Below are 21,888 nucleotides of genomic sequence, written 5' to 3'. Positions count from 1 at the left end.
CGCCAGTACCGTCACCAAGATTGCTCAAGGTGCCCCGTGCGGGATCTCGTATCTGCTCGTATCTGCTGACGGGATCTTCTAGACCCCAGTGCAGCAGGTGCGGAGAGGCCCTATCCGTAGTGCACATACTACTCACATGCAAGGCACTTCACACAACACGACACAAACACTTCGGAGAACTCTACAGACAACATCTCCCACTACATCCATCGCAGTTTCTAGGTGACGAAGCCATTGTTTCTGTTAAACGTGTGTTTGAGTATTTGTCAGACGTTAAGTTTTTAAACCTCATTTCCTATCACGCATAATCAAATCTGGCCCTATACACCAGCCATCACCATTATCTGTAACTGATTTTACTATGTTCGGTTGACATTTTTTTTTGTAACTACTTCACTTCATTAAATAAACTTTCCTCTGGCGCTCTTTGCCCTTAGTCGGCCTTGCGCCATAAAAAACCCAACCATCATCATCATCATGCAGAATGCGACGTATAGCAACTCTCCCGGCAGAAAGTCTTCGAGTGTTATTCCTGGCCTTCCACTACAGCGCTTATGATGGGGCTGGTGGGCTGTGTAGCCTTGGTGCCTAAGACCCGTTTGAAATTGTTATTTCCTCCACTATAGAAGCGTAGCTTACTCTATGAACGCTCTCTTTCAACATTTCGTCGTAAAAAATACATTCCTCTGGATCAAAAAATGCCATTTATTAAAAACCTATAATTTATAACCTAATAAATCCTGTATCATTTTTCAATTGTAGACTAATTTGTAACCTAAATTTACACCCTAACTTTGCTTATAAATTTCATTGACGCCTAGAGCACTATTGTGACGTTGAAGTTTCATTCAATGAGGTTCCTTTTCGAGATATATATATATATATATATATATATATATATATATACAGAAAGATAGGTCAGCAGTCTACAACGCCAAAGGAGGCATAGGGGTGTGGTTAGGCTCTTTTCTTTTGCACTACGGTTAATTAGGTAGACATTTTTTTTTAATTATACAGAAGAAAGAAAGAAAGAAAAACACGCGCCCAGAGTGGGGACCGAACCCACGCCTTTCGATTACATGTCGAATGCCTTACCAATTCGGCTATCTGGGCGACTGTGTTCTCCTTCACTTTCTGGGCTATTTATATTTACTAGAAGTGTATCTGACGCTTGAGGGTGGTAGCCAGTGCCACTCTGACTACACGGGGAGAAGGGGACCTTCTTTTTAACCCCCGGGGCGTGACTCGAACGTCTACAGCCTGTCATGAGCGGGTTACTGGCGGGAAGCCCTCTTATGCTACCTAGGCATCAAGGCTGCCAGAACCGAGACCCTCGCTTGGCTTTCGCAGAATAATATAGTTAGGAAATGAGGGACTCGTTGAGGAAATACAGAAAGATAGGTCAGCAGTCTACAACGCCAAAGGAGGCATAGGGGTGTGGTTAGGCTCTTTTCTTTTTCACTACGGTTAATTAAGTAGACATTTTTTTTTAATTATACAGAAGAAAGAAAGAAAGAAAAACACGCGCCCAGAGTGGGGACCGAACCCACGCCTTTCGATTACATGTCGAATGCCTTACCAATTCGGCTATCTTGGCGACTGTGTTCTCCTTCACTTTCTGGGCTATTTATATTTACTAGAAGTGTATCTGACGCTTGAGGGTGGTAGCCAGCGCCACTCTGACTACACGGGGAGAAGGGGACCTTCTTTTTAACCCCCGGGGCGTGACTCGAACGTCTACAGCCTGTCATGAGCGGGTTACTGGCGGGAAGCCCTCTTATGCTACCTAGGCATCAAGGCTGCCAGAACCGAGACCCTCGCTTGGCTTCCGCAGAATAATATAGTTAGGAAATGAGGGACTCGTTGAGGAAATACAGAAAGATAGGTCAGCAGTCTACAACGCCAAAGGAGGCATAGGGGTGTGGTTAGGCTCTTTTCTTTTTCACTACGGTTAATTAAGTAGACATTTTTTTTAATTATACAGAAGAAAGAAAGAAAGAAAAACACGCGCCCAGAGTGGGGACCGAACCCACGCCTTTCGATTACATGTCGAATGCCTTACCAATTCGGCTATCTGGGCGACTGTGTTCTCCTTCACTTTCTGGGCTATTTATATTTACTAGAAGTGTATCTGACGCTTGAGGGTGGTAGCCAGCGCCACTCTGACTACACGGGGAGAAGGGGACCTTCTTTTTAACCCCCGGGGCGTGACTCGAACGTCTACAGCCTGTCATGAGCGGGTTACTGGCGGGAAGCCCTCTTATGCTACCTAGGAATCAAGGCTGCCAGAACCGAGACCCTCGCTTGGCTTTCGCAGAATAATATAGTTAGGAAATGAGGGACTCGTTGAGGAAATACAGAAAGATAGGTCAGCAGTCTACAACGCCAAAGGAGGCATAGGGGTGTGGTTAGGCTCTTTTCTTCTTCACTACGGTTAATTAAGTAGACATTTTTTTTTAATTATACAGAAGAAAGAAAGAAAGAAAAACACGCGCCCAGAGTGGGGACCGAACCCACGCCTTTCGATTACATGTCGAATGCCTTACCAATTAGGCTATCTGGGCGACTGTGTTCTCCTTCACTTTCTGGGCTATTTATATTTACTAGAAGTGTATCTGACGCTTGAGGGTGGTAGCCAGCGCCACTCTGACTACACGGGGAGAAGGGGACCTTCTTTTTAACCCCCGGGGCGTGACTCGAACGTCTACAGCCTGTCATGAGCGGGTTACTGGCGGGAAGCCCTCAAGGCATCAAGGCTGCCAGAACCGAGACCCTCGCTTGGCTTTCGCAGAATAATATAGTTAGGAAATGAGGGACTCGTTGAGGAAATACAGAAAGATAGGTCAGCAGTCTACAACGCCAAAGGAGGCATAGGGGTGTGGTTAGGCTCTTTTCTTTTTCACTACGGTTAATTAAGTAGATATTTTTTTTTTAATTATAGAGAAGAAAGAAAGAAAGAAAAACACGCGCCCAGAGTGGGGACTTAACCCACGCCTTTCGATTACATGTCGAATGCCTTACCAATTCGGCTATCTGGGCGACTGTGTTCTCCTTCACTTTCTGGGCTATTTATATTTACTAGAAGTGTATCTGACGCTTGAGGGTGGTAGCCAGCGCCACTCTGACTACACGGGGAGAAGGGGACCTTCTTTTTAACCCCCGGGGCGTGACTCGAACGTCTACAGCCTGTCATGAGCGGGTTACTGGCGGGAAGCCCTCTTATGCTACCTAGGCATCAAGGCTGCCAGACCCGAGACCCTCGCTTGGCTTTCGCAGAATAATATAGTTAGGAAATGAGGGACTCGTTGAGGAAATACAGAAAGATAGGTCAGCAGTCTACAACGCCAAAGGAGGCATAGGGGTGTGGTTAGGCTATATATATATATATATATATATATATATATATATATATATATATAGAGAGAGAGAGAGAGAGAGAGAGAGAGAGAGAAAGAATCTTCGAAGTGAAATAGTGAGGACAGCCCTCCTGGCAGCAGGGCTTGCTACGCATATGGGTAGACTAGAGTTACGTGGGGTGAATATTGGGTATCGTGGGGATAGCACCGAAGGACCAAACAACGAACATTAAGAATGAGGTAGAAGGCAATGCTACAAGCCGTGTTCGGACGGCAACAAATTTTGAAAAGGAAACTGCAAAAGTAAACGATGAATCAAAATAATATGAAAAACCGCGAAGAAAGGGACGAGCACTCAACAAAAAACGAGAGAAATATAAACATTAAAGCCCAAGCGTGCGTATATATCTTCAGGCACTTGCAGCATCTAGAGACGAGGCAAGGAGCTAGCTGCAGTTTTTTGTAAAGTAGCGAATTGAGGGCAGATGCGCCGCAAGTGATTTGTAGTCTCACGCACGGCTGCTAATCGATTTAACCAGTTAATCGATTTAATGCATATTTCCAATCTGGCCTTCTACACCAGCCATCCACATTGTCTTTGATTTATTTAACTTATGTTCTTGCTCGGCGTTGTAGTACTTAACTTTCCGTCGCTGTTCCTTAACTAATCTCTCGGCGCAGTTTGACCCAGTTGGCGTTGCGCCATTAGCATGTAGCTATCACCATCAAAACTAAATAAAAAACACTGTGTGCTCCGAGTTAGCAATTCCCCTTTAGCAGCTAATGCTTACGCTAATCAGCTTCGCCACATGTTCATCAATTAACATGTTCACACTGATACTACCCATGTAAGACAGCAAAGTGACCATCTCTTATTCTTTTCTCTGAACGGGGCATTGCGGGTCCATGTTAAAGGAATTACAAGTCAGAAAGGCTGGGTATATGTTACTGCGGAGTTAAGCAAATGCACTCACAATGATAATGAAAAGAATAGCACAGGCAATGCAACTACAGCGACTGAAAACAAACACGCGTACTTACATTGGCCAACTTTCCTTCAAAGGCTACAGCGTCATCGGCAAGTGTCTTCGCCTGCTGTTCGGTGATGTTCAATTTCATAAACTTTGCCGCTACTTTGATAACCTTCTTATAGGCAGCAATGATGGCCTTGTTATCTTCTTTGTCAGGGTGTATGAGCTCATTGCGGCCTACGTTCCAAAATTTGATTTCGTCCAACTGAAGAGGGCGAAAGAAAACATGTTAACCGCATAGAAATTCTCCCGATTAGTCAATTTCGAAAAGCGGGAAAGGAGAGCCTGACAAAATGAGAGCCTTGATGAATGGGGCAGAGGCATCGCAAGTTTAAAGCTCCTATGCTACTAAACCCCGGAATTCGTGGCTGTAGAAATTTTCACGCAGTAACAACAAACTTTATACGGGCAACGAATTAACCGCCAAGTAGCGTGGTCGCTTGGCGTATCAGGGTCAGCTGGTCCTCCGGTGACGGGGCTTGGCCGGCAAGTCAGGAAACAGATCGATGGAAGGAAGGTACGAGGGTAATTAGGGTGATTGTGTGCCGGCAGGACAAAGAAACAGCGTTAGAAGTCGGCTTATAGCCATGGGCAATGCGGGTAGTCGCTCTGCATTTGTTTTAGTCAGGGGTCACCAGTTTTTCTGTATTAGCGAGCATGCTTCTCAAAACAAAAATCTGGTCTGCGAATAAAAAACTAGTATGAACAGCCACACTGCACCGAGCCATGACTGAAATGGCATTTAGGTCTCGTCGTGCGACATTTCACGGGATCAAACTCAAACTCAAAATGGAACAAACGTGGCGGCAGGACGGATGATATGAACCATGGAAGGTGCTGAGGTGATCTATTTACAAAAGGGATGTAACCTATTTACGATTCGGCCATCACAGCTCGAGCACTGTCCCGTCCCCACCGTCTTCATCTTCGTCTATATGGGATGACCATGGCGCTACGCTGCCCTGTCCACTTCCTCTTCTCGTTACACTTCCCCCCGGTGAAGCCAACCGTCCCGGTCGAGGTCCCAGTCAATGAACCAGCGCGGTGGAGATGAAATGAATATCCACAGTGATGCCCTTGCCACCGCCGTTGATAACGATGATCGAATGATGATGATAGGCCTCAGGACAGCGAGGCCCGCCGACGCCACGAACGAAACTCAAAGCACTTGAAATCACTCCGGAGAACTGGGCACGGAACATCGTCGGCTTCTGTTTGGGTCGCGGCTATTCAGGTCGGCTTGTATCGGCGGATAACAGGCAGGGGACACCGGGGTGCGTATTCCCAAATCATATCCCGTAAAGCCCAGGCCGACCACGCCCCCCCGAGCAGCTACGTAGCACCAACGTTGAATTTTTTTAAATGCAGAGCATTTCAGTAACTCACGATGTCACCCGCGTTGACGTCCGTAGTCCGCACCGTCGTTGTGCCTACTATAAAAAAAAAAAAAATATCCAGCGCCCGGTTTCGATCCCTCGACCCTGCGGGCGGAACGCAATGGACATGGTGCTGTACTTACTGCGCCACAACGCCGACACAGAATAGGACGCTACGAACGCGCCTTATATCGTTGACTCATTCAAATTACTGCTGACGAGCGCTCTCTCGTCAGCAGTTGCCAGAAGTGCAACAACATTAACGTAACGCAAACTACTTAACGTCGTGCGCCCCCGGAAATGCTCTGCATTTGATCGTGCCCATCGCGAGGGGGATGTTTCACTGCGTCTTCTCTCGGTCGCGGAACCCGTGGCGCCATCTGGCGGAGGCGCGGCACAACTCGTAGCACTTTGAAAAGATGCGGCGCCAGCCAGCTGTGTGTGTGCGTGCCGCACTTGTACAGATGGCGAGTGCATTGGCTGTCCACAGAGCAAAGCATTCGTGCAAGTAAGCCGTTGCAGTCAGTCAGTCAGTCAGTCAGTCAGTTAGTTAGTTAGTTAGTTAACAATTTCTTCTCCGCGACTCTTCCCGGCAACGCGTTGCGCTGCGTGCCTTTGGAGGGCTAGAGAAGGGTAAACCGCTCCTTTCTTTTCTCTTTGAGGGTGCCTGTTTCTTTTAAAAGGTGCATGATGGTCCCTGCCTATTTTTTTTTTACATCCGCTTTTGTTTTTTCTTGAAATGCGTTAGGAAGACAGAAGTTGCGAACATATTCATCGTCATTATCCTCACCATTATAATTAGGACCACTGCAGCGTGAAGGTTTCTCCCACTGACCTTCAGCCGCTGTTGTCCTGCACTTCCCGAGTCCATTCTTTGCTCCGAGTATTGTTATTTCATCCCTCCATCGAGTAAATGGTTGTCCCTTTGTTCTAGACCCGCCTACGTATGTTCATTCTGTTACCCTGGAGGCCCACCCTTTGTTAGTTCGTCTCAAAATCGAAATTCCGATGCTGAGAATTACCGCATGTACTGTCCTATGGATGGTGTTCTTTTCCCTTTCGTTGCTGCGGGCAAATTTTGTGGTGCGGCTGGCTCTGCAATATTCTGGTCATGATCAGTGCTTTCATGAGTCTTATCGTCTCTTTTCACTTTTACTTGCTCTTCCCTCGGTTGGACGTTCTGCTTGTGGGCAATAATTGGTTAAAGAGTTTCTGTTTTTTGGTGATTGGGGGGTTGAGAACTAGCCGCTTGTCTAGAACCCCGCGGGCATTTTTACGTGGCTGTTCTCCCGGAGGATATTCTTACTTATTTTAGGGGGATTTTCTTCCCCCCCTTCCGCCCCCCCCCTCCCTCGTTTCGGCTGCTTTGCGGGCGGCCGATGGTTTCACTCCGTGCGTGGGGCTGGACTGCGGCGCTGGGGAAGCTGACGCACATGTAGTAGAAGTTAACCTTTTGTATTTGAGCCCCTGAGGTCTCCGCGCTCTTGCGCGCCTGCAAGTTGACGCTGACCTCCCATCGTGTTCCTAGATAAGCGCTCGGCTCGGTGCTCTAAGTGCGCGCGCGCGGATGGACGCTTTCACGACTTGGACATATAGGAAAGAAAAATTTAGCGGTGGGTATATTTCTCGACTAGAAAAAATGCGTTTGACAGCGTTCAATATGATATACCTTTCTGACTATGGCAACCCTGGCACGACTTGGTCACTCCTACAAAGCTATTTGTCTTCTAGAAGCCAATATACGGTAATAAATAATGTAAATTCAGACACACAAAACATTAAATGCGGAGTTCCACAAAGTTCAATTTTTGGGCCAATAGTTTTTTGAAGATGTACAAATGATTTAGTACATATACTGGTTAACTCGAGAATAGTCTTGTATGCTAACGATGCAAACATATTTTCTTCAGGTAGGGACATTGACGAACTTTTCGACCAAGCGCGTAACTGGATGTGCCGCTTAAGTGTATGGCTTGCTTCTAACCATAACTGTGAACACTAACAAAACTACGTGCATGCGTTTGATTTCAAAAAATAAGAATATTACTACTAACAACTGTATAAAGTTTGATAACACACGTATTAGTCAATCACAAACGTTCGTTCTCTACGTGTCTTGTTGAACTAGTTTGTCATGACCACCACACGTCGACTCGCTACGAAAAGACCTCTACAGGGCTTAAGGGGCTGTAAATAGGTTGCAGTTTTGTGCTCCAACCATAATTAAACGCCAAATTGATTTTGCACTCCTTGATTTCAGTTTAAGGTACTGGTGTTTATTATGGTCGAAAATTACGCAAACAATTCTAAATAATATAACGACTTTACAAAAAAGGGCTCAGCGGAGAGTTTGCAATGATCCACTAGAAGAAATCTGTACGCCTTATTTCAAGAAGTACAGAATATTACAAATATGCAAATTACGATAGTATACGCTGGCGCTAGAAATTTAGCGTCAATACAAAACAAGCAACGATATATTCACTGTAAAATATCACAAGACAAGTCGCTATGGATTAAGCCACCAACTGATTTAAAAACACGCGCAAGGACAACTTATGGCGACCAGCTGTCGGTTTAACAAATACCACACTTATTGAATCAGTACCTTACAATATCTGGTCTAATTCAAACTACTATCTTGCTACAAGGGTTTAAAATTAAGAGAAAAAAAAAAACGTTTTTCTTTGTCCCGAGTAGCAGCTGTTGTGTGCGTTATCACTAGACGAATGTCTTATTCCTGTACCTTTATAAAGTACAAATGTCTTGTAATTTGATTTGTATCTGGTAGAAAATATTGTATATTGTGTATTTCCTTTTATTTAGTCATGTCGCATTCAGTCATTCATCTTTAAAAATGTTTTGTTTGTGTCCAGTTTCCTGAAAATCCAATGAATATTGTGTGAGGAGTTTGAACTGTGTTAGCAAGAAGCGGTTGTTATCTCAGAAGATTTGTGCTGTTGTATTTATTATTTGCTTCATTTCTGCTATGTTCATTTGGTTGGCTTCGCTATGCCATGTAAGGGTGGCGTTGCCTCGTCAGGCATTTTTCTGCCTTTAGCCTTGTCACCCGAGACAATACATGTGTAAGAATTTTCTCGAATAAATGCAAACAACCACAAAGAATTCACTCGAACAGCGCAGGACAAGAGTGGTTGGAGTTTAGGGGGAGAAGCCTTCGTCCTACAGGGGACCTAAGTACGCTGTTGATGGCCATGAATATTTTCAAAAGTTTGTGCCGCAATGAATATGTACCAACAGATGCAGAAATCTCTTTTTTACAGCCAGCAAGGTCAGAGTTACAGCAGCTTGAAATCTATTTCAAAGTGTAATGTAATTGGAGTACGTCTCGAAGTTGTCAACCCAAGAACATCTGTGACAGTCGCAGCCTCTAGGTTTACGTAACGACGCCTTCAAATCAGACTCCGACGCACACCGGTCGCAACTCGAGTTTTCGCCTGGTGGGCGTCGGCTTCGTGTGAGCGGAGAACTCCAGGTTCTTGCTTCTTCTCGTTATTCGGCAATCAAAAAAGAAATAAAGGGGGATGGAGCCGTCGCGTTCACATTCACCCGTGTACTGGAAGGCGGAAACAAAGGAATTTAGAGGCTTTGTCAGATTGTCAACTGCAGAGGTCTTGACTATGCCAAAACTTGACATGCCGGTATCCCTTTACACTTTTTACATGTCTGTATGTCTGTATTATTTTTGTGCAACCGCAATGCCGCACCCGCAGTATTATAGTTCGGCACCCGCAAGGGCCCTTTGAGGGAAACTATTAATGGGGATGATGATGATGAATAACTCAGCGGAACTGTATGTGAAGTGCAAACGGTTGGTACCTTTCTATTGTACAGTTTTTTTCTTTTTATTTTTGGTTTTGCTCGTCAGTGTTAGGCTTATTGCTGTTCTTCCTGCTGGAACTGTATGAACGGCCACGTGCTATGCTCTCGCTCGATACTGGCAGTATTGAAAATAAATAAACAAATAAAACTATAAACACTGACTCCAAAACCCGATATCTTGGCAATCCCAGAAACCATTCGACTGTTTTAACTCCAGGATATATAACTTTTGCGTATGCCCGCAATAGCACGAGTCACTCGCTTTGCTTTCGCCCACGCTATTGGCCTTGCCACTTTTTCTTCACAAGCCTGCGCGTGTTACGCCGATTTTTTGGGTCGTTCCGTCTCTAAAGTAAGGGTAGATAATTCGGATGGTTTACCTACCTTGATCACGTAAGAGGTTACATACGTGCTGTCTCTTTCAACGGTAATCGGCAGGATGGGACCAATTCCAATGTCCAGAAGCAACTTTGTCAAATTCAGCTCCTTGACAGGCCCTTGTTCTTCCTTGGTTACGAGTGGCCACTCAACCAGCCCAGAATCGTTCATTATCTGCCACATCACGTTATACTGGTCGCCCATTTCTGGAACCGCTAAAATACCAAGTGTGTACGCAAGGTCACGACAAACAGTTTTAGAGGTATCAGCCATCATGTCATACATATTTAAGTGGCATGCGTCTTCAAACACTGGTAGGCATGTTATAAGAAAGCAGACGCCTCTCTGCCCTCTCGTCAAGTTAACATTAAAAATGGGTTGGAAGGGTTAGTCAACCCATTACAATCATGTACTTCAGAGAAAATAGAAAACTTGGCGTTGCGAACGTAACGATATCTTGGCGCTATATTTCACTTACCGTCCGATGGTAGCCCTTAAAACACCAGTGTTGACTGTATGTTTTGCGGAAGTTGTAGTCAGGAGTTTCTGTTTTGAGCATTCGTAATTCTCAATACTTACGGTTGTTGCTTTTACATTACGGTTAGATCACTTTGCGCTTAAACCCCACTACAGTGCCGTGACAACACGAATAAAGAAGACATAAGGAAAAACGCCCGTTTGCCTTACTCAAAAGATTTCTTTGATTTAATAAGAATTTCGCCAGTTTCAACTCAAATATTAAGGTTGCGTTGTTGTTTCAACGTGGCAACCCAACAGGTACGGTAAATACTAAGGAGGGAAACAGAGGGAACAGTGGTGAAATCACCACAACCACTTTTTCGCCGGGTCGTTGTGACGTCACAGGTACGTGTTTGTGCGATTGGCGTCTGCCTACAAAAGCGTCTGCCATGCAACATGACTGTGCGATTGCACTGATGCCTCCAGCTCCGTTGTGTCACACCATTTGAAAGATTACTACCAGCAGAGTCCTTCAATGCTTTTGAAGGACTCTGCTACCAGTTAACACACGAATAACTTTGTTTTTAGAATTTTCTTACTATGTCACTGTTGTGGCTTCGCGCAAAATTTGAAATCTTCAATATTTTGTATCGGTCTTTTTTCGGTTAAAAAAAGAGTGTTATGGGGCTGCAACAGGCTTTACTGAAGAGCAAAGGCTGGTTCTTTTAAATTAAACAACATATATTAATTCCGACTTCATTGTCTCTTTAAAACTTACGCTGCGTAAGAACATGTGAATTTTTTATAATTTCTATACTTTCGTCACTTACCCAAACAAGCTTTGTAAGCCAGGGCCAGTTTGTCCGTTATGTTGTGGTTGTCATCGGAAACAACGGTCATGTCCCCCAATATATCTAAAAGCAAAAAAAGTTTAATATTTTTAGCTTAAAAAGTAACAGTTATCTCACATGGATGTGCATACGTCGACCAAAGGTCAAACTTCAAAGCTTTCACACTCATGCAGTGTAATTAGAAACAAATCAAATATAGCATAATGGCCCCATTTACAATCACTAATACTTAGAACAGACGCCTTAAAATTGCAATATACCAGAAATCTGAGATTGTAGTAAACATTACTACCGTGATAGTTTTACAAATGCATCACTGACGTAGCTAAATTTCTTTTTGAACAAAATTTTGAACAAAATTATGGGGCAACGTTGGAATAGGGTTTGTATACCATGAAAGCTTGTTTGCTCGAACTTTAATGATTCGAACTTATAGATAATTAGGAATAGGTCCGGCCAAGTCTTTATAGAAACCCATGCATCAAATCAACTCGTTAATTCGAACGCGAGGGGCCCCCGCCATGGATAGTTCGAACTACCCCCTACCACCCCGGCAGTTTGGGGCCTGGTGCACGGCCACAAGAACGACGCCGCCGCCTTCACATGAGGCTGCGTCACCTCCATAGAGGACAGAAAAACAGGAAGAGAAGTTAAATCAGGTAAAAGCAATCTACAACACTTATAGTGTACGTTCCGGAAGGAGGTTCTTCGCGGACTACTTAGATGGGAACACAAGGTCAGGGTGTAAGGCGCGCCGACAGATGGCAGCATTTCTGAGGTCAGAAGCGTAGAACCGGTCGCTGCCACGGACCACAAGCGGGTGGCGCACTAAGCACCAGTGCGGCCATCACTGGGAAGTAATGACCGGATGGAATGCATCCTGTCTCTTCTTCAGCTCGGAGTACTCGAAAAAAGGCCTTCCGCTTCATTCGCTCGTTAGACCAAAAAGTTCTAGTTTTAGCTTCCAAACATAAAAGGAAGGTTTTAATCACCGCCTTTTCAAGCACCCCATTGCTGTCATGCTTTACTTCTCCAAAATCATCGCATTGTACGGCTTTTGTGCTTCACGTTATGTTCGAACTTTTAATTCGATCTGTCTTTTGCTGGTATTTTGCTGTACGGTATTCACGGTCTTTTACTGTATTTGCGTACGCTCTACGTTTAGTTATTTCTGCCCGCTGCGCCGGCAGCTTGAGGGACTTTTCAGAATAACGTTTCGTCGTTTTTGTGTTGCGAACACTACCGGCTTTATGCGTTCTTTCGCGAACCTTGACAAGGAACACTTTGGCCTTTGAAAAGTTATTCATTATCGCGCACCATCGAGCCGACTACAGGCGTATACCTCGCGCAGGGGGAATCCGCAAATAGTAAGCGCAACGAACCAAGATAGTGACTAGTTATTTATTGGTTAGGAAGGTGCGTTGGTGTTAGCGACTGCTGTTCTCCAAGAAAGAGCAGCCAATTTTTCTGATTTCCCAACACCGCGCTCTGCAGGTCATTCTTCGCACGTGCGGATCAGCCTACGTCTTACTTATTATTATTTATTTATTATTTATTATTTTTTGTTTATTTATTCAGTACCCACAGCACCTTGCGGCATTACATTGGGGGGATGCACAAAAATGCACTTACAGGAAGTACTTATCAGCAAGCAAGAAATCAAGTTATAAGAGAACGCATATATACATTTCAAATAGCCGAAGACATGCCACGTACAAATACTGTATTATTACAATAATTCAGAAAAAGGCGATCACAAGTACTTTACACAAGCGGGAATCGAAGGTTCAAATAACGACAAAGCAATGAAAATAACATTTTCGATAGCCCTCAGACACACCACGTGAAAATACAGCATTGGTACGATAATTGAAAAACAGTGCGTTCGGCGAGGCTGCAAAAATGCAATTCATGTATTACAAGAAGCAATTACAGAATAGTGAGCGCACTTGACAGGTGATTTAAGGAAACAGCAAAACCTGCGCTGTAGCAAACACATGACAATGTTAGTTTAGACCTTCGGGTGACGTAACTGTGGACAGGAATGTGTTACTAGAATGGTGTACAAACACGTAAGAAGCTAATTTGTTCCTCTGACGAATGGTTTTAGGAAAAAATGAGTGAAGGAAAGCACTAGATTTACAATGTATCTCGCGAACGTTATAAATATGGTCTATGCGGGCAGATATGTGATGAGGCGGGAAATTATACGATTCGCGGGGCATACCATTCTGTGAAAAATGAACTTCATAAAATAATTTTAAGCGAAATACAGTTCTACGATGCTCAAGTGATTCCCAATTCAGTAAGTTCAAGCGGGTATTTCTACTAACCCTTGTTTCTTTTGCCAATTTTTCTAAAACATACCTGGGTGCGAGGCTTTGAAGTTTTTTCCAATTTAGCTTTATCGAGAAGGGTTGGCGGGTCCCATACCGTGCAAGCACATTCGAGTATAGGTCGTATGTTAGTTTTGTACAATATTTCTCTGGCAGTTTGCGGGAAGGTGCTTGTGTTGCGGTGCAGAAAACCCAATGTCCTTGAAGCCTTACGGGTAATATAATCAATGTGTCTGTGCCAGCACAGTGTTGATGTAAAGTAAACTCATAAGTATTTATATTCCCTTACACACTTTAATGGGCAATCTCCTATTTTTTAAGTTGGGCAGTGGACTTTTCCTTTGCTGGTAAACCTAATCGAGACAGTTTTTTCGAGGTTTAATGACATGCCCCATTTTTCGCACCAACTATTAATGTTGTTCAGATCATATTGAACTACGTGGGTATCACTTTCACAAGAAATGTTCCTATACAGCACACAATCGTAAGGGAAGAGCCTCATGGATGACGTAATGTTATCACTGATATCATTTATTTAAAGCAGAAACTACAAAGGCCCCAAGACCGATCCTTGGGGCACCCCTGACGACACAGTTGAGGTATGAGAGGCTGCACCATTGATGATTGCATATTGTTGTCTACCGGTAATGTACGCTGAAAGCCATGAAAAAGTCTTAGGGGTGATACCATAGAAGGACAGTTTTTTTAATACCAGTTTATGTGGTACTACATCAAATGCTTTTCTAAAATCTAAGAAAATGCAGTCAATAGATTCACGACCGTCAAGTGTTAGTGCGATATCATGCGTGAACTGTATTAGTTAAGTGACGCAAGATAAACCCTTCCGGAATCCGTGCTGTGATGGGTTAAACAAAGAAATATTTTCAACGTGTTTTACTATGTTGCTATACAAAATATGTTATAGGACCTTGCAGCACAAACTAATTGCTTCATCAGGGTATATGTTACTTGCAAGCACACGTTCTTCGAACAAGAAAAGGGATACTTTACCTCTTAACTTTTCTTGCAACACATCTCCGAGTCCATAGACAGTTCCGTGGTACGAGTTGCTCTCCGGTATGGGGTGGTTCTTTATCCATCCTCCACAAGCGTAAGAGTAAAAATCTTGGCATGGGTCGGCACGCGGGTTGAGCGACTCCTTAATCTCCTGAGCTGAAAACAAAAACGATCTCCTTTTTGCGGGCATCTTCAGAAGTAAATCAGCTAAAAGCTGTGGTTGATTCCTTTTTCATAGGAATCGGTAAAACACGAAAGTGAAATGTGAAGCGAAATCTGCAGCTGAGCATGATTCGCGCGTCGGCGGCTGTCTTGTGGGTGTGCTTGGTGAGCGACGTCCTGCTGGCGGGTCACTTCAGCAAAGGTGTACTCGAGTCATTTCCGCGACGGATATGATGCCAATGAAATGTTGGTGTATTCCGCCATAAAACACTTTCGTGTTAACAAATTAAACCGAAAAACGAACAACCCGAAGTATAACGTACTCTTTGGTACTAAAGCTTGCTTTTCCGCAAGAAGACCCTGCGTGGAGGGGTGCTCCCTTTACAGGCTGCTTGCTTCGTTGTACTGGCGTTGTTTCCGTGACGGACATGGCGTAAGTGAAATCTCCGTGAATTCCGGAATAAAATACTTTCGTGTTATAAAATACACAGAATGGCCACGCGCGATGGTTTTAAAGTTTGGTTAATTTTAAGGTGGGAACCTCTAAGCGCCGCGTTGGAGGACAGGCTTTGCGGCTGTCTGTGGCAGTCGCGAACACGGTCTACCACAGTTGCTCGTTGGCTCTCAGCCACAGCGAAGATGACCGTCCTCTCCTGCGAATGCTGCCTGCATTAGACGAGCTGCTCAAGGTTACATGACCTTGTGCAGCCGTTTTATCTCTTCCGTGGCAGTTGTTTCATTGCGTTATGTGGGACCATACGTATCGTGAAAACTAGGAAGGCGGTGAAATGGTGATGTGGCATTCAAGTATCCCTGACTACGTAATACCCCTGTCATACGGCAGATATAATGACATTTAAAGCAAATCTCATTCGCTCTGAATGTACGTAATTAGTTCGGTGCTACACGGGAATACCGAATGGCATTCTAGGCAAATGGCATTTAGCGCGTAAAGGAGCTATAGGGGAGCCCATATAGGGGCTAAATGAGCAGCGTTGATCGCAGGGGCGTGTTACTAGACAAAAAAAATCACTAATAAACCAAAGAATACTGCTTGTAAAAACTGCCCGTAAATTTATACTTTCCCCGCCATGTTGTTTTTAAAGAAAGACAGAAAAACTTACGAAAAGCAAATATCGTAACCAGTCGTTGAGCTACCCTGATACGGATTTCTTGCGAACTGGTCTCGACTTGCGACGCCTACTTATGTTACCTAAATGCTGATTTCCTGCTTTTTAATTAGCAGAGGACCTTTTCGTTTTGTTTTAAAAAACGGTTACGGATGAAAACATTGTAGACGCACTTGAACTATAACTTTGTAATTTTGCGAGCTTGCTAATCGTTACCGATATCAGCATCAAATGGTATTTATTTCGCAATGTAGACCTTCACGGCCAAACCAAATATTATAAACAGCTAATGTCATTCACTTTGAACATTATATTTGCTGTGTGACAGGGTTAGACTGCCTTGTGTCACTAGTCCGTCCGTCTCTATAATCGCCAAGACCTAAGAAAGAGAGAGAGAGAGAGAGAGAGAGAGAGAGAGAGAGAGAGAGAGAGAGAGAGAGAGAGAGAGAGAGAGAGAGAGAGAGAGAGAGAGAGAGAGAGAGAGAGAGAGAGAGAGAGACTTCTTTTAGTGATGTTGAGAGAGCAACTTCTGACAAATTTTTCTATTTCGTTGCCATGCCCAACACGATCTCACGGTTTTTTTTTCCGCACCACTTGCGCCGCATTTATGGCGGAGGCGTGAGACAAAAAATTCCGTATATATAAAATGTCAAACCCGTAATGCAGCACTCACGGGTATAAATTAGTGGTCCTAGAATGAAACGTGAAACGTTGCATGGTGGAACTCCAACGCTTGAAATTCTTGGTTCGATTCCCACTATGTTTTCACACGCGAATTGCTAAGGGTAATAAATGTTAGTTTTTCAATAGTGTTGTTAGTTCTTAAACTGACGTCTAGGTTCACAATCACAGAGTATTTTTGCTCCCTAAGCATCAGTAACTAGCTGCATCAATTTCGGGATCCCCGGCATCCCCCCCGCCCACTCATTTCGCTTCTACCCACAAAGCTATTGTAGTGGCATGGCAGCGTGCCCAAGGGGCCTGGTGTATTTCAACAGCGGAGCTGTTTAGCACATGGAAATTGTTCGTGTCCGCAGTTAAAAATACCAAGAAATTGCCGAGTGCGCGCACGTGAATGGAGGCCTGGCCATACCCAGCTTTCCCGCTCAAAATTCTAACCTCGCAGGAACCTAGGAAAATTACTTCAGGAAAGTGATATTTGGCACAAAGCAAGCCTCCAACGGGAAGATAGAAACACTATAAGAACTTTTGAGGATTCTGAATAGTTTATGTGCAATTCGCGATCAAATTTTACTCCCCATGCATTTCTACGGGATAGTTTCCATGGCTCCGGAACCTAGCCGTAAAACGTGCAAGACTTGAAACTCCGCACAAAGCAAGTGTTCACCCCCAATATTAGCAGCGTGAAATAACTTTACATTACGCTAAATAACTACAGATTAATCGCTGTTGAACGCACTGCCATGAGCGGGAAAGCTGCACATGGGCGACCGCCGGACAGTTCACAAGATCAAAAAGTACTGAGTGCTCGTACGTGCGCGCCTCGCGACAACGGCCCAGGTACCGCGCGCATGTTTCCAAGGGAAGCATAACCACGTAGGGAGATTGCCCAAGATTGCGGCGACCGCCCGGCATCCCCGGCGTACGTTTGTCAGGCCTAGCATGCCTACTCTGGGAGATTGGCCAAGAATGAGCAAAAAAGAGAAAAAATTCAGCGTTCGTCGTAATCGTGGCAACACCTGCTCGGAACGAGAAAGACACGTCATAGCGTACACCGCTCAAAGGTGATGTGCAATGATTATCACTTCCCAAAAATGGAGGCAGCTGACACTTGTAGCAACAATGATGCAATAAATGTCGTTGCGGCAGCGAAGAAAAAGCAAATCGTCTCTAATCGTGGACTTAAACCTTCGTCATGGTCGTCACGGTTGCGTACAGCTTCGCTACCTTCAAGTCTTACGCAGTAGTGTGCGCTTCCTTCATTTTGTAATTTTACCTTGTCTAGTAAGCCTTGTAGCTCCTCTCGCAGCACGCCATCGAGGTGCGGAGGGAAGGCTGACGATCTGTTTACTGAATGAGCCGAAAAGCTTCAGTATGTGTGAATGCGCGTGCCTATATGTGCGTCAATAGGCTCGGTCTTTATTTCAGACCGTTCCCTCGGCTCTACACACCGTAAGCTTTATAGAAACCCGGCCTTCAGTTAGCCATGTTGACCTACACAACACTCATATAGTTCCTTTGTGTTGTTCTTCGACACCTCAGCTGCCATGAATAGTAATGTTTCGTGAAAATTTTCTAAGTTATTGCTTGCAATGTTTTTTGGGCTGAGATGTGGTCGATGTGGAGATGTCGATGTGAATCCCCCGTTACAGTATGGTCGCCTTCACGAGATCCTAATTTAGAGCTTCGGGACGGAAAGCCAGCACAGGGTAACGACCACGCGTGTACTGATTGCAAGCGTCACACTTCACAGTAAACGCGCCGTTTCGCACGGCGTCTCAGGTAGCACGTTGTGGCTGGCCGTTGAAATGTACAGGGGCTGCAGGACGCCATATCCATGCTAATTAGCCACAATAGAAACATAATCTGAAGCTGCTACAGCTATTTCACTCGAAGCGGTGCCCGTAACGCAAAGCAGGAGAAAATATGGCTACGCTAACAAACTGGTTTGTGACAACATACGATTATGGCGAAGATTTGAATAGACACTAATCATACGATTATCTTTGCGTAGCTGCGGTCTCAGGTATTAAGCACGGCGCTTTATTGATAGAAAAAATTTCCTTTTGTTGATTCTTTTAAAGGGGCGATGAAGACATAAAACAACTTTGCACGGCTTGTAAACGCTAGCCTTTGTTAACCCACTCAATGCTTTTGAAGCAGAGAAAGGTTTATTGAAAAAAAAAAAAAAAACGCATTATTGGCAATTTGTGAAATGCGAGCTACAGCGGCATGATATCTATTTATGTATTTATTTATTGGTACCGATAGGATGATACAGTATTACAGAGGGGGGGGGGGGGTTATGAACAGAAACAGAACAGAAGAAGTGCATTATACGATACAACTAAATTTTATTGCTTAACAATGATTGCGAGCAAACAGAAACAGAACAGTCGTAGTGCATTATGCGATACAAAAAAAGTCTTGCTTATACAATGTTGGCTAAGTCGTTCTTATAATTGGTGATCTTGGATGGTGGGCGCAAGTACCGGAAGGTGGTTCCATTCAATGGATTTACGAGGTATATATAACTGAAAGAAACTGTTGGTTTGGCATGATGGCACTGCTAGTTTATGAACGGGATCTGAACGAGATGTATACTGTGGAGGGAAATTGAGCTCATCTAGTAGGATGGGATGGTGAAATACTTATCAAACAGGCTGAGGCGAAAGATTCTGCGTCGAGATGCTAAATATGGCAGGTTAAGACTAGATTTCTTCGCTGTTATGCTGGCTGTTTGATTATAGTTTGTAAGTACAAAACAGATGGAGTTGTTTTGGATCATTTCAACTGAATGTATTAGGTTATGTTGGGCTGGATCCCAAACGGAGGCGGCGTATTCGAGTTTCGGACGAATCAGTACTGTATATAAAAGGAATTTTAATGAGCAAGGGCCTTCAGAAAAAATTACGGCACAAATAACCAAGCATCCTGTTACCATTATTAATGACATAATCAATGTGAAAACCCCAGGCCAGATTGGAGGTTCCATGAACACCTAAATATTTCTAACTGTTAACAGTATCTAAAGCAACGTTATTAAGGAAGTAGGAAGGCAGAGCGTCACAAGTTCTCGATACTCTCATGAATTTACATTTGCTAGTGTTTAGTTGTATGGACCAAGTAGTAAATCAGACAGAAATTTTATTAAGGTCTGTTTGGAGGGCGGATACTTCAACATTACAGGTTATGTCACGAAAAAAAAAAACGCAATCGTCGGCAAGCAAATGTATGCTAGAAGAAATTTCAGAAGGTAGATCATTTATATAGATAAGAAAACGGAGAGGACCCAGTGCGGAACCTTGCGGTACTCCAGAACGAACGGGTGTTTGCGGTGAACTAGTATTGTTAGCTGACGCAAACTGTAAACAATTGCCTAGGAATATTTCGAGCCAAGTAAGAAGTTTAGGGTGGTCAACATTTAGTTGGGGATGTCTAGATATCAAAACGTATGGAAAACTTTATTGAACGCTTTCGAAAAATCAAGAAATATGCAGTCAGCTATTGATGAACGGTCGAGGATGATGTTGAGTTTGTGTGTGAAAGATACCAATTGTGTTTTACATGAGGAAGTCGTGAACCATGCTGCGTGTTTGTGAAAAATGAATTTCACTCAAAAAAATTAGCAAGATTGGAAAATAAAACGTGTTCAAACATTTTACATGGTATGCTAGTAAGAGATACAGGGAGATAATTCAAAGGAGAGTGCTTGCTACCTGATTTATGTTATGTAACCAGCTTCCCGACCTGCCAATCAAGAGGTAGGCAACTATTTGTAAGGGACTGCTGGAAAGTCATGGTAAGTAGAATAGACGAGTAAACACAAGTACTTACTAAAAACTTTGGAATTATTAAATCTCTACCGGGGGCCGAAGACGGTTTTATCGACTTGATTAGGGCAGCAACACTAATTGTTTTAATAATTATTAGGGGCATGCTGGGATAATTAAATTGTTGTAAGGAAGGTGCAATATTGCTTGAATGAACTGAGAAATTCGCTGTAAAACCATCATTAAGTATGGTCGCGGAACCATTCGGTTGAATTGTATTTCCAGCAATATCGACACGGGTTATAATAGTCTCATTTCGCTTGGTGTACGAGTGCTCCAATTTTTTTAATATCAGTTGATAACATAGATGGCAATGTTTTCCGTAAAAACTTCTTTTTGGCGCTCTTTATTGCTGCTATATATTGATTAGAAGCCGATTTGCAGGCAGTCCACCGATTAATGTTTCAGGATGTTTTCGTTAATTTATATGATCGTTATTTCTAGTTAAAAAGACGCCTTATGTGTGGGACGTACCATGGTGCATTGTGGTTAGCGATAACTCTGCGCGCAGGAAGATATCGGTTAGATAAGTCATGAACCGTCGAAAGAAACATGTCCCAGTTAGATTGTACGCTGCGCTTATCGAAACCTTCTAAGAAACGGTCAAGGAAGGAACATAGCTCGCTGATAATCGCTGAGAAGTTTGCGTTCTTGTAATCACGTATAGGTTTTGCTTTTTGAGAGGCTTTCGGTCGGAATATGTTGATGCAGACAGATATCAATAAATGGTCGCTAAAGGCGGGCAAGGGTGTCATGTCAAGAGCACTAAGGACATTCAGGGCAGGAGCCCATTTTTATCGGTGTTTTAAGTGCTAACGTCCAGTTAATACACCGGGGTAAAGAAGATTGCTCAGTCATATTTTTGGCCGTAGCTTACGTCGGCGGGTGCAAATCGCTTAAACAAGATTCCGTGACGTCATAGAGAAGACGCCACAAAGTTGTTGGGGCTGAATCTGTAGTCATCTAATAACTCGAATATTTCTTGGACGTTTGCCGTGAAATTCATTCCATTGTAATAGTGACAAGGCAGTGCCCTTAATGACCCAAACTTGTATTTTGTCTTCATGGCCCTTTCAACAAACATAACTGAACACTTATCGGTATATAATACTTTTTTTCTGTGTATCCGATTAGCAATTTCGATAGTGAACAGGAATCGCGATGATTTATCTCACAAAAGAATTTTTCATCGTTATGTAGGGCCATAATTGTTCACGGTCCGGCTGGAATGCAAGTACCCCTGTTCTTGAGGTGCATATTACGGGTTTTGATTGCCCAGAGGTGGCGGTGTTTCTCGTCAGATATTTTTTTGCCAGGTTCGAGCCAAGGCGACTACCAACAATATTGCATGGGTGGCGGTGATAAGTCACAGCGACATGAATAATATACCTGTTTTTTGTGAAAACTGTTTTCTCAGTGAAGTAAAGAAATTATA

At 43.8% G+C, this 21,888-nt stretch overlaps 1 protein-coding gene and 1 long non-coding RNA gene across 3 annotated transcripts in view; one reads left to right on the top strand and one right to left on the bottom strand.

The window, feature by feature from the left end:
* LOC144163104 (uncharacterized) overlaps positions 1 to 21,888 on the top strand; it is a 350,313-nt gene that overhangs the window by 232,795 nt on the left and 95,630 nt on the right. The window lies entirely within an intron of this gene.
* Positions 1 to 21,888, bottom strand: part of LOC144163098 (neprilysin-1-like) — a 107,308-nt gene that overhangs the window by 84,274 nt on the left and 1,146 nt on the right. For both annotated transcript variants that reach the window (XM_077693900.1, XM_077693901.1), the window contains exons 3-6: positions 14,642 to 14,803; positions 11,274 to 11,357; positions 9,991 to 10,199; positions 4,398 to 4,592 (exon numbers count right to left, since the gene is read on the bottom strand). In XM_077693900.1, the coding sequence (XP_077550026.1) occupies positions 4,398 to 4,592; positions 9,991 to 10,199; positions 11,274 to 11,357; positions 14,642 to 14,803 (650 nt within the window). The remainder of the gene's footprint in view (positions 1 to 4,397; positions 4,593 to 9,990; positions 10,200 to 11,273; positions 11,358 to 14,641; positions 14,804 to 21,888) is intronic.

Source organism: Haemaphysalis longicornis, unplaced genomic scaffold (genome assembly GCF_048455015.1).
Source record: "Haemaphysalis longicornis isolate Haplotype H1 unplaced genomic scaffold, Haemaphysalis longicornis Haplotype H1 scaffold_12, whole genome shotgun sequence".
In the NCBI taxonomy this organism is placed as follows: domain Eukaryota; kingdom Metazoa; phylum Arthropoda; class Arachnida; order Ixodida; family Ixodidae; genus Haemaphysalis; species Haemaphysalis longicornis.
This window is presented reverse-complemented; position numbering and strand designations above follow the sequence as displayed.